At 46.2% G+C, this 11,985-nt stretch overlaps 1 protein-coding gene, 1 non-coding gene and 1 pseudogene across 3 annotated transcripts; 1 reads left to right on the forward strand and 2 right to left on the reverse strand.

Moving 5' to 3' along the window:
* Nucleotides 1-288: 288 nt before the first annotated feature.
* Nucleotides 289-394, forward strand: LOC120860238. Its single transcript, XR_005720276.1, has one exon. It is a non-coding gene; the product is annotated as a U6 spliceosomal RNA (small nuclear RNA).
* Nucleotides 395-2,404: 2,010 nt separating this feature from the next.
* On the reverse strand, nt 2,405-8,306 carry LOC120880850 (carbonyl reductase [NADPH] 1-like). 2 transcript variants are annotated; one of them, XM_040264259.1, is made up of 4 exons: nt 7,867-8,299; nt 7,082-7,189; nt 6,724-6,884; nt 2,405-2,727 (listed from the first exon to the last, which is right to left on the reverse strand). In XM_040264259.1, exons 1-4 carry the CDS (start codon nt 8,153-8,155, stop codon nt 2,452-2,454), a joined length of 834 nt encoding a protein of 277 aa, XP_040120193.1. In that variant the 5' UTR covers nt 8,156-8,299; the 3' UTR covers nt 2,405-2,451. The 2 variants fall into 2 exon arrangements, with proteins under 2 accessions (XP_040120193.1, XP_040120185.1); XM_040264251.1 differs by lacking the exon at nt 2,405-2,727 and having other exon boundaries at nt 6,206-6,884; nt 7,867-8,306.
* A 292-nt stretch (nt 8,307-8,598) lies between these two features.
* LOC120868370 overlaps nt 8,599-11,985 on the reverse strand; it is a 6,342-nt pseudogene continuing 2,955 nt past the window's right edge.

The following is an 11,985-nucleotide window of genomic DNA, read 5'->3' on the forward strand; positions in this document are numbered from 1 at the left end:
TTGCTCACTGAAAAGGCTCATGACAGAGTTAGAAAAAAATGATCCTATGAACAGACTTTCAGAGTGGGCAGGGTTCCTAACTGTGTGGCATTCCCAGTATGCTTCCAGGTGGGACATTTGTTTATGAAGCTTCTATTGAGTGCAAAGTCATTGACCAGAACTTATGATTTAATGGTTACCTCATCCTTAGGATTGCTAAATATGCCTTTGTTCTGGTATTGTCCTGTATCATAGTTATTAAGTGGTGTATATAGTTAGGTATTATTTTACAGAATTAAGAAAGAAAAGGTGCTCGCTTCAGCAGCACATATACTAAAATTGGAACGAACAGAGAAGATTAGCATGGCCCCTGCGCAAGGATGACATGCAAATTCGTGAAGCGTTCCATATTTTTGCAAATAGAACTTGCCTTATGACCCAGCAATCCCACTGCTGGGCATACACACTGAGGAAACCAGAATTGAAAGAGACACATGTACCCTAATGTTCATCGTAGCACTGTTTATAATAGCCAGGACATGGAAACAACCTAGATGTCCATTAGCAGATGAATGGATAAGAAAGCTGTGGTACATATACACAATGGAGTATTACTCAGCCATTAAAAAAATACATTTGAATCAGTTCTGATGAGATGGATGAAACTGGAGCCGATTATACAGAGTGAAGTAAGCCAGAAAGAAAAACACCAATACAGTATACTAACACATATATATGGAATCTAGAAAGATGGCAACGATGACCCTGTATGCAGGACAGCAAAAAAGACACAGATGTGTATAGCGGACTTTTGGACTCAGACGGAGAGGGAGAGGGTGAGATGATTTGGGAGAATGGCATTGAAACACGTATAATATCATGTAAGAATCGAATCGCCAGTCTATGTCTGATGCAGGATACGGCATGCTTGGGGCTGATACACGGGGATGACCCGGAGAGATGTTGTGGGGAGGGGGGTGGGAGGGGGGTTCATGTTTGGGAACGCATGTACACCCATGGTGGATTCATGTCAATGTATGGCAAAACCAATACAGAATTGTAAAATAAAATAAAATAAATAAATAAATAAAGATTTTTTAAATGTGAACCATTAAAAAAAAAAAGAAAGAAAAGATCTTTGTGATTCCAGTGTGTACTTCAAAACTAGCTGATAAGATGCTGTGATGTTGATTTAGGCATTGATGGTCCTCTGGTGTATGTTTAGAAAAACATAATCATAGGGAACAAAGTAACAGCTTAATTGAGGAGTAACAATTGTAAAGTAGACCTTACTCTTCAAATAAGGGTTCCACACTTGCTTTTAGGGTCTGTCACTTTCCGCTTCCCTGGGGTTGAAAATCATACATGAGAAGTGACAGACGTGACAGTAGAGGCGTCTGTACAACAGGGAGTGCTTTGTGAGGGGAGGGAGTGTGGTGGGCAATTCCTGGGGCCTTGGGGGAGCTGGGTGTGGTTCTGGGCAGCACGAAGCTTCTCGTCATCGCCCTGGATGCAGCCGAGCCCCTCTAACAGGGACTCATGATATAGGATACTTGGTGTTTCCAACTTCTTTTCAGCACTATCACCTATATCCAGAAAATTAATCTGTGCATCTATCCTATCCTATTACCCCCATTTTATAGTTGAAGGACACATTTGGCTCAAGGTCGTGCAGGAAGGTGGTAGAGCCTGGACTCTACCAGGTGTTTGTCTTGTAAAATTTCTAACAGAAAAGTTGAGAGAATAGCTGGCAGGCCCAACCTGGCCACGGTTGTTGACTAATATATTGTCTCTGCTACTTTCATGGTATAAGAGCAGATCTGAGCAGTTCCCACAGAGACCATTTCAACCTGAAAAGCTGAAAATATTTCCTACTGGCCCTGTCTATAAAGGTTGTACGCCTGAGTTTTACTCTCTTTTCTACCTTTTGATATATTACATGTAATATATTACACCAGGGAAGATGGGGATTCCCCTGGTGGTCCAGTGGCTAAGACTCCAGACTCCCAGTGCAGTGGGGCCCAGGTTCGATCCTTGATTAGGGAACTATATCCCACATGCCCTGACCAAAAAGTACATGTGCCACAGCTAAAGATCTCACATGTGGCAAAGAAGATCCCATGTGCTGCAACTAAGACTGGGTGCCACCAAATGAATAAATATTAAAAAAAAAAAAACTTCTGAACTGGTTTAGCATATAAACAATTTGCACAAAAGGACATTTATAAAGAACTATTCATTTATTGATTTCTCTTTATTATTTATCATCCATCCCACTTTTCCTCCCCTGAGATCACAGAAGACATCGCAGAAGGGTTCACAAAATTAGCAGCCATTTCCCAGTGAGAACTTGAAAGGGATACTTTGATTCTTTTTTCTTTCTTTTGCCTGCTTAGGGATATTTGTGACAGTGCAAGTGTCTGCCTGGTGAATCTGGGATAGCAATATAAATGGGTGGAGCTGTGAGTGAGCTCACCACTGCACAACTTTTTTCTCAGAAACAAACTCTCCATGACGGCCCTTAGCATCCAAGGGCAGAAGGGCCAAGTACATGGGGGTCTCTGCCCCTTCTTCTGGGCTTTTGGGGGCTTTGGGTCCCCCCATGTCGGTTCTCACCCACCCTGGGGAGCAGGCATTCAGGAGGATCTTGTCCCCTCCTCTCTGCTCACTCAGCTTCCTGGCGTGGATTCTGGACAGGACTGTGACTCCGATTTTCGTCACTCCATATGCGGTATTGGGCCAGCCCTCCTTCCCGTGCACCCTGTTCTTTGTGTCTTCCACGAACTTGTTCATGAGCCCCACCAGCTCCTCCTCTGTGATGGTCTCACTTCGAAACTTCTGCTGCAGTTTTTGATGTGCAGGTTTTAAAAGCTGCAAAGCTCACTCTGCTTGACACATGCACCACTCTGCCTAAAACACAATACAGATCGTTGCCTAGAAGGGTGGGCGCAAACATGATGAATACCCAATTTGCTGGGGTGTTGGATCTCAAGCTTCCATTTGATGGCCAATTACCAGTTTCTGTGAGATTAGTTAAGACGGCTTATACAATAGAAGTACATGAAGCAGCCTGTTGGCCTGTCATAGCCATGATGTCTAGGATGATAACAGAGAAAGAAATGCTCCAATGGGGAGGTCAGTGTCCAGATTTACTGGTGCCTGGTGGGTCTGAGCACAGGCAGTGACATCCTCTCTTAGCTCACTTATCCCAGATGCCTGTAAGGTGAAGCTACATGCTGTCAAGACCACTCCTGCTTGAAACTTGACAAGGTCAGCAGAAGCCCTGGGAACATCTATGGGATATGGTCATAGGACGTGGTGATGAACTGAACCTGTTGAACACGGCCAGGCGTGGGGTGTGCAGGGCCTTTTTAAGCAGAGCTGACCAGGCTGGGGGCCAGCAGTGGTGGGATAGCATGGGATTGGGGAGGGGGGGCGTGGTCTGTCACAGAAAAGCCAAGGACTGTGTTCCCGGGTCCAGTGCTGTGACTACTTGAGAAGGAGAACCCGCCCCTTTCCTTCCCTCCTAGGAGGGGCCAGATGTTCCAGAAGGTTCCTAATGACCACTCCTGACTGCACCCTTTCCTGGTGCAGCCAAACCAGGACACAGCCCTCTTTTGATCCCACCTCTGAGATACACTGTGGTTTGCAGGGTGGAGTGGTGAGCGTCCTCCAAACAAAACTGCTTGGTGAATGGTCATTAGGGGACTAGGGATTCCTGGCAGAGGAATAAAAATCATTAGAGGTGCTGCATGCATGCACGTGTAGGTCTCCAAAAAGAGGAAGGAGTACAGTTATTATCTTGTGCTGGGTCCATCAAGCCCACAGAATTGGAATGGTTGCTTCTTCCTAAGATGCAGTGAAATTACTTAGGGTAACTGCTTCAAACTGTGGTGTTGGAGAAGACTCTTGAGAGTCCCTTGGACAACAAGGAGATCAAACCAGTCCATCCTAAAGGAAATCAACCCTGAATATTCATTGGAAGGACTGATGCTGAAGCTGAAGCTCCAATACTTTGGCTACCTGATGCAAAGAACTGACTCATTGGAAAAGACCCTGATGCTGGGAAAGACTGAAGGCAAGAGGAGAAGGGGGCGACAGAGGGTGAGATGGTTGCATGGCATCACTGACTCGATGGACATGAGTCTGAGCAAGCTCTAGGAAATGGTGAAGGACAGGGAAGCCTGGCATTCTGCAGTCCATGGGGTCGCAAAGATTTGGACACAACTGAGCAACTAAAAAACAACAACAACTACTTCTGAGGACATAGCTCTGCTCGCTCTCTTGATAGAAACTCAGCTTGTTAAAGACTTTGGTCCTGTGATTAGACTTTCAGTGTGGGCAGGCTACCTGACTCTGTGAAATTCAATGTGTCCCATATGGAAGGGTTGTTTATGAAACTTTTACTGTGTTCAGGGCCACTGACAGGAATGTTGTATTTAAAAGTTACATATCCGTAGGTTTGTTGAAAATGTGTACATTTGGATTTGCCTTAGGTCATAGTTAACAACTGTTTATCACATGGGCTGGAACTAAGGGTGTGTGATCATTGCGATTCCACTGTCCATTTCCAGACTAGCAGGTGCGATGCCGACTGTTGATCTAGACACTGATGATCCTCTGCTGTCATATGGTGTGGGGTGCAGGGGGAGGAGGAAAATGACAGACTAGTTGAAGGCCTACAGTTGTGAAGTCAACCTGACTCTTCAGGGAAGGGTCCTGCCTTTGCCTTCAGGGGCTGTTGCTTCCCCAGGGCTGACAATCAGAGGTGTACAGTGACAGGTAACCATGACAGCAGGGGCATCTGTACCACATGGATCTTCTGTGAAGAGGCGATGCGGCAGACAATCTCTGGGGCCTTGGGGAGCCAGATATGGTGTTGGGAAGTGTCAGGGGACGCTCAGCTTTAAGGGATCCAATATATTATTTTCTTCTTTTGTGTGCCGTTTCTCACGGACTCTGTTCCTTATCAGTTCCTGGAAAACAGGGACGAGCAGAGCTGCACACAGTTCTCAGGACTGAGATCATGAGAAAAGGCACCTGCTTGGATTCCTTTCAGTGACTCCCTTCAGTGACCATTTATTTAAAGGTAGTCTATTCAGTTATGCCCCTCTTACTCAGGATATGGAATGCTTTCTGGCCCTTTTAAGATTGTTATTTGCTTGGCTTTCTTTTTGCTCATTTTTTTTTACTGCCTAAAGCTGCCTTGTATGAAGATATATAAACGTGCATTTCTGCAAATAAAGCACCCTTGTTTCACTCGAGACTTGGATCCTCTGCATCTCTCTTCTCGTCGACTCCAGTCCCCGGGACAGGGAAGCAGGAAGCTGCCCTGGGTGCAGTTGGGCCCCTCTTTCAGGGACTCATGATATAAGATACCTGGCACTTCCGATCTATTTTCAGCACTGTCATCTATATCCAGACAGTTAACCTTTACAGTACCACAGTCCTGTGACAGTTCTCATTTTACAATTGAGGGGATACAGCAGATGTGGGGTTTTGCTCAAGGTCACACAGGAAAGTTGCAGAGCTAGGCTTTTTTGGTTCAAGATGTTTATCTTGAAAGATTTTAAGTAGAAAGTTGAAAGCATAATAGTGGATACCCATGTGTCCTCCCAACTAGGTTCAACTGTTATGAATGTTACTCTAGTTATGTGTTCCACTTCTATGTATAGTTTGCAGAACCATGCTAATGTTGTAGACCTCCTGCAACCTCATCCCACAAAAATGACACATTCACCCTGAAGAGATTTGACAGTGATCTCTCATACCCATTCATACCCACCCATTCTCAGTTTTCCCCATTGTCTCAGATTCTTGTAGGATGTTATCTTTCATACCAGCACCCCCTCACATTTCACACTCAAAATAGTTTTTTTCCCAATGAGTTTGGTGTTTACAGGCACCAGAGCAGAGGTTTTCCCGTCATGGTGTGGTCCATGTTATACTAGAGGCTGGTCAGCTAAAGCTGGCAGACCGAATATGGCCATGCTCGTCGGCTTATATATTGTCTTTGGCTACTTTCTTGGTAAAAGAGGGGAGGTGAACAGTTCTCACGGAGACCACCTGAACCTGAAAACTAACAGTATTTCCTATCTGGCCCTATTGATGATAATTCTTTCCCCAAGTAGTACTCTCGCTTTCCTTGACCTACATTTTGGTCTGTTAGACTTCTGAGCTGGTTCGGCATATAATCAGTTGGAACAGACATTTATAAAGAACCATGTATTCAGCTGTTAATGCTTATTGATTATTTGTCATCCATTCTTCTTTTATTCCCTGGGATCACATAAGAAATCACAAAAGATCTCACAGAACAGTAGCCATTTCAAAGTGGCTTTGAAATTTACATAGAGGTAGGCATGCTTGATTTTTTTCATGAGGAGATATTTTGAACACTGTGTATTCTTAGTCTAATCAGGACAGGTAAGCAAGTGGGGCCTATGGGTAGAACTCAGGCATGAATTGCCATTTTGCAACTTTTTTCTCATGGACAAACTGTCCATGAGGCCCCTCGGCATCCGAGGGCAGAAGGGCCAAGTACACGGGGGTCTCTATTCCTTCTTCTAGGCTTTTGGGGGCTTTGGGTCCCCCCATGTCGGTTCTCACCCACCCTGGGCAGCAGGCATTCAGGAGGATCTTGTCTCCTCCTCTCTGCTCACTCAGTTTCCTGGCTTGGATTCTGGACAGGGCTGTGACGCCAATTTTCGCCACTCCATATATATTATTCTCCGGCCAGCCCTCCTTCCTGTGCACCCCGTTCTTTGTGTCTTCCACAAACTTGTTCATGAGCCCCACCAGCTCCTCCTCCGTGATGGTCTCACTTCTCAATTTCTGCTGCAGTTCAGGGCTGCAGCTTTCAAGAGCTTTGAAGCCCCATCCGCTAGACATGTTCACCACTCTGCCTAAAATGCAACACAAACCATTACTTGGGAAGGTATGTATGAGAATAATGAATACCCAATTTGCTAAGATGTTGGACTCGATTCCCACTGGAGAGCCAGTTACCAGTTTCCTATGGGACGTAGAGGGTCTGGGGATTAGAGGCAGGTGAGCCTAGATCTTGTCAGAAACACTGCAGTTCGGGCTCAGTCAGACTCACCTTGGGGTTTCATTAGAGGCAGGAGTTCTATGCATATATCCCGGGTCCCAAAAAAATTTGTTTTCATGGTCACTTCTGCTTTAATTGAAGTTGGCATGGGATCACTAACTTTTAGAGGAGAAAAAAACAAAACAAAACAAGATTAATAAATATAAGCCATACGGTAAAAATGCTTACTTGATGCAGTATTTTTTCCTGTGAAATCTGTTTTAGTCTAAGAGGTGGGTGGAGTTAGTGAACAGTATTGTGCCAGTGGAAATTTTGCGGTTTGATGTGTGCTTAGTCCTGTCTGACTCCTAGCGACCCCACGAACTGCAGCCCTCCAGGCTCCTCTGCCCATGGGATTTTCCAGGCAAGAATACTGGAGTGGGTTGCCATTTCCTTCTCCAGGGAAGAAGCCGGTTACAGTTTGATAATGCCGTGTATTTATGCAAGATGGCATCATCAGGGGAGGCTGAATGAAGACAGCTCACACAATCTCTCACTATACCCCTCTTTACAACTATTTATTGTTTTCAAAGCAAATTAAAGATTTACCCAACTGGTCCAAAGTTCAGTGAAATCAATACTGCAGATATCCTGGGCATTGTTCTTAACACTGATATCAAAGCTATTGCAAGGCCTTCTTGCTGGAAAAGCTTGTAATCTCAGAGGACCTGTTCTCCCTGTGACCTCAAGCCTAGGGAGGGTGTTTTAGATCCCACAGCGGAGGTTCAGGCAGTAGCCCCGCCCCGCCCGGTCTGGCTCTCCCCACAGAGGCTGTATCCCTGCCAGCTCCCACTCACGCTGGAAGGCGATGGCCGCATTGTTGACCAGCACGTCGAGGCCCCCGTACTCCTTGCGCAGGAAGTCGCGCAGGGCGCGGATGCTCTGCCGGTCAGTGATGTCCAGCTGGTGGAAACGGGGGCTCAGGCCCTCCGCCTGCAGCTGCTGCACTGCCGCCCGACCCCGCGCCTCGTCCCGCGCCGTGAGCACCACGTCCCCCGGGAACCGCCGACACAGGTCACGCACGATGGCAAAGCCGAGGCCCTTGTTGGCCCCGGTGACCAGCGCTACGCGGGTGGAGGACGACATGGTGGTGTGCAGGGCCCTTTGGAGTAGAGCTGACAAGGCTGGAGACCGACGGGGTGGCGCAGCGTGAGACGTGGAGACCCGTCACAGTCCAGAAGGCAAAGAACTCTGTCCTAGGATCCAGTGCAGTGACTAGTTAAGAAGGAGGAGGCCCTGCCTTCTTCTCCCGCTTAAGGAGGGATCAAATGTTCCGTAAGGTTATTAAACACCACTCCTGGCTCCACCTCTTTCCGCGCGTACTGTATTCTCAGTCAAGCCAGGGCACAGCCCTGTTTTTTTCTTTAAACTTTTTATTCTATGTTGGAGCATAGGGCTTCCCTGGTGGCTCAAAAGGTAAAGATCTGCCTGCAGTGCTGGAGACCCGGCTTTGATCCCCTGGAGAGGGGAGTGGCTACCCATCCAGTGTTCTTGCCTGCGGAATCCCGTGGACAGAGAAGCCTCCTGTGCTACCATCTACAAGGTGGCAAAAACTCTTCACAAAATTAGCAGCCACCTCCCAGGGGGAACCTGATGGGGATACTTTGATTCTTTTTTCTTTCTTTTGTCCGTGTAGGGATATTTGCGACAGTGTAAAAGTCTGATTGGCAAACCTGGGATAGGAACATAATCAGACTCATAGGTACAGCTGTGAGTGAGAGCACACACAACTTTTCTCTCGAAAACAGACTGGAGCCCCTCGGCATCCGAGGGCAAAAGGGCCAAGGGGTCTCTGCTCCTTCTTTTGGGGCTCTTAAGGCTTTGTGTCTGCCTCCACCCTTGTCAGTTCTCACCCACCCTGGGCAGCAGGCATTCAGGAGGATTTTATCTCCTCCTCTCTGCCCACTCAGTTTCCTGGCTTGGATTCGGGGCAGGATCGTGATGTCGATTTTCGTCACTCCATTTATATTATCCGGCCCGCCCTCCTTCCTGTGCACCCCGTTCTTTGTGTCTTCCACAAACTTGTTCATGAGCCCAACCAGCTCCTCCTCCGTGATGGTCTCACTTCGAAACTTCTGCTGCAGTTCAAGGCTGCATTTCTTTAGAGAGCTGACACTGTCAGAGCTGGATACATTCACCACTCTGCCTAAAATACAACACAGATCAGTGCACAGAAAGGTGAGCACGAGAAGGATGAGTCCCTACTGCGGACAGGACTGCCGTCTTGAAGGAGGACATTAGGGGAGGAAAGGAATGTACTTGGGAAGGGGTTGCTCAATGAGTTTTATCTGTTTTATTATTACATGTTACTTCTAATGTTTTTAAAAATTAAGCTATATCTAATTATTTTAGAAATTACAGGAATGAACTATTTCACTCAAACTCAATAAATAAGTCATGACCAGAGGAAGAAGTCTGTGAACCTATTACCCAGCATGACTTGTGAAAATTATTTTCAAAACTGAAATATTTAAAATCTCTGGAATTGGTCCCGAATGTGTGCAGCAAGTGAAGAAACATTTTTTTTTCCAGACTATCTCCAATAACTCAGGTGAGAACAGAAATAATCTAGTTCAACCATGACTGTTCCTTCCTTACCTCCTTTCTGACCATAACAACGGAAACTTCACTCGGGGACGGTGCATCTGAGACGCAGGGCTCCCTCCCTGCCAAGGGCTGTGGGATCTTCCCACCAGGCGGATGACATCAATGTTTCTCATCCTGTTCCTCAGCTACCTGGTTCAGTTCCTGGCAAGTGTATCTAGGAGGTTAGGACTTCCTTCTCCAACGCAGCCCTCACTTGTGGGACCAATGCTGGGCATTCTGAGAATGCTGGAGCCTAGACTGCCCTTGTTTGTGAGGCAGAAGTAGCATGCAAAAGGAAGTAACATGGTGAGAAGACCAGGGGCTACAGCCCCCTCGCCCAGCTCCTAACACAGGAGTGTCATTGAAAGAAAAGTGAGAGGGTAACAGGTAGGAGGGTAATGATAAAGGAAAGAAATGGTATGGACCTAACAGAAGCAGGAGATATTAAGAAGAGGTGGCAAGAACACACAGAAGAACCATACAAAAAAGATCTTCACAACTCAGATAATCATGATGGTGTGATCACTCACCTAGAGCGAGACATTCTGGAATGTGAAGTCAAGTGGGCCTTAAGAATAATCACTAGGAACGAAGCTAGTGGAGGTGATGGAATTCCAGTGGAGCTATTTCAAATCCTGAAAGATGATGCTGTGAAAGTGCTGCACTCAATATGCCAGCAAATTTGGAAAACTCAGCAGTGGCCACAGGACTGGAAAAGGTCAGTTTTCATTCCAATTCCAAAGAAAGGCAATGCCAAATGTTCAAACTACCACACAATTGCACTCATCTCACATGCTAGCAAAGTAATGCTCAAAATTCTCCAAGCCAGGCTTCAACAGTATGTGAACACTGCCAGATGTTCAAGCTGGTTTTTGAAAAGGCAGAGGAACCAGAGATCAAATTGCCAACATCCGCTGGATCATCAAAAAACAAGAGAGTTCCAGAAAAAATCTATTTCTGCTTTCTTGACTATGCCAAAGCCTTTGACTGTGTGGATCACAACAAACTGGAAAATTCTGAAAGAGATGGGAGTACCAGACCACCTGACCTGCCTCTTAAGAAACCTGTATGCAGGTCAGGAAGCAGCAGTTCCAAATAGGAAAAGGAGTATGTCAAGGCTATATATTCTTACCCTTTCTATTTAATTTCAATGCAGAGTATATCATGAGAAATCCTGGGCTGGATGAAGAACAAGCTGGAATCAAGGATGTCAGGAGACATATCAATAACCTCAGATATGCAGATGACACCACCCCTGTGGCAGAAACTGAACAAGAAAGAGCCTCTTGATGAAAGTGAAAGAAGAGAGTGAAAAAGTTGGCTTAAAGCTCAACATTCAGAAAATTAAGATCATGGCATCCGGTCCCATCACTTCATGGCAAATGGAGAAACAGTGGAAACAGTGGTAGTTTAGTCACTAAGTCGTGTCAGACTCTTGGGATCCCATGGACTGTAGCCTGTCAGGTTCTTCTGTCCATGGGATTGTCCAGGCAAGAATACTGGAGTGGGTTGCCATTTCCTTCTCCAGGGCATCTTCCCGACCGAGGAATTGAACCCGGGTCTCCTGCATTCAGGCAGATGATTTACCCAGTGAGCTATGAGGGAAGCCCCACTGAGGAAACAGTGGCAGACTTTATTTTCTTGGGCTCCAAAATCACCGCCGATGGTGACTGTAGCCACGAAATTAAAAGACGCTTACTCTTTGGAAGAAAAGTTATGATCAACCTAGACAGAATATTCAAAAGCAGAGATTTTACTTTGCCAACAAAGGTCCGTCTAGTCAAGGCTATGGTTTTTCCAGTAGTCATGCATGGATGTGAGAGTTGGACTATAAAGAAAGCTGAGTGCAGCAGAATTGATGCTTTTGAACTGTGGTGTTGGAGAAGACTCTTGAGAGTCCCTTGGACTGCAAGGAGATCCAACTAGTGATTTCTAAAGGAAATCAGTCCTGAATATTCATTGGTAGGACTGAGGTTGAAGCTGAAACTCCAATACTTTGGCCACTTGATGTGACGAACTGACTCATTTGAAAAGACCCAGATGCTGGGAAAGATTGCGGGCAGGAGGAGAAGGGAACGCCAGAGGATGAGATGGTTAGATGGCATCACTGACTTAATGGACGTGAGTTTGAGTAAACCCTGGGAGTTGGTGGTGGACAAGGAGACCTGGCGTGCTGCACTCCATGGGGTGGCAGAGTCGGACATGACTGAGAGACTGATCTGAACAGGTAGAAAGGCCAGAAGTCCCCAAGTGGTAAGAGGAAACAAACTGCAAGTGGCAGACGTTTTTTTCCTTCTCTACAGAAAATTAAAAGAGGCATCTTTCAATTC

This window comes from Oryx dammah, unplaced genomic scaffold (assembly GCF_014754425.2).
Source record: "Oryx dammah isolate SB20612 unplaced genomic scaffold, SCBI_Odam_1.1 HiC_scaffold_2, whole genome shotgun sequence".
NCBI lineage: Eukaryota > Metazoa > Chordata > Mammalia > Artiodactyla > Bovidae > Oryx > Oryx dammah.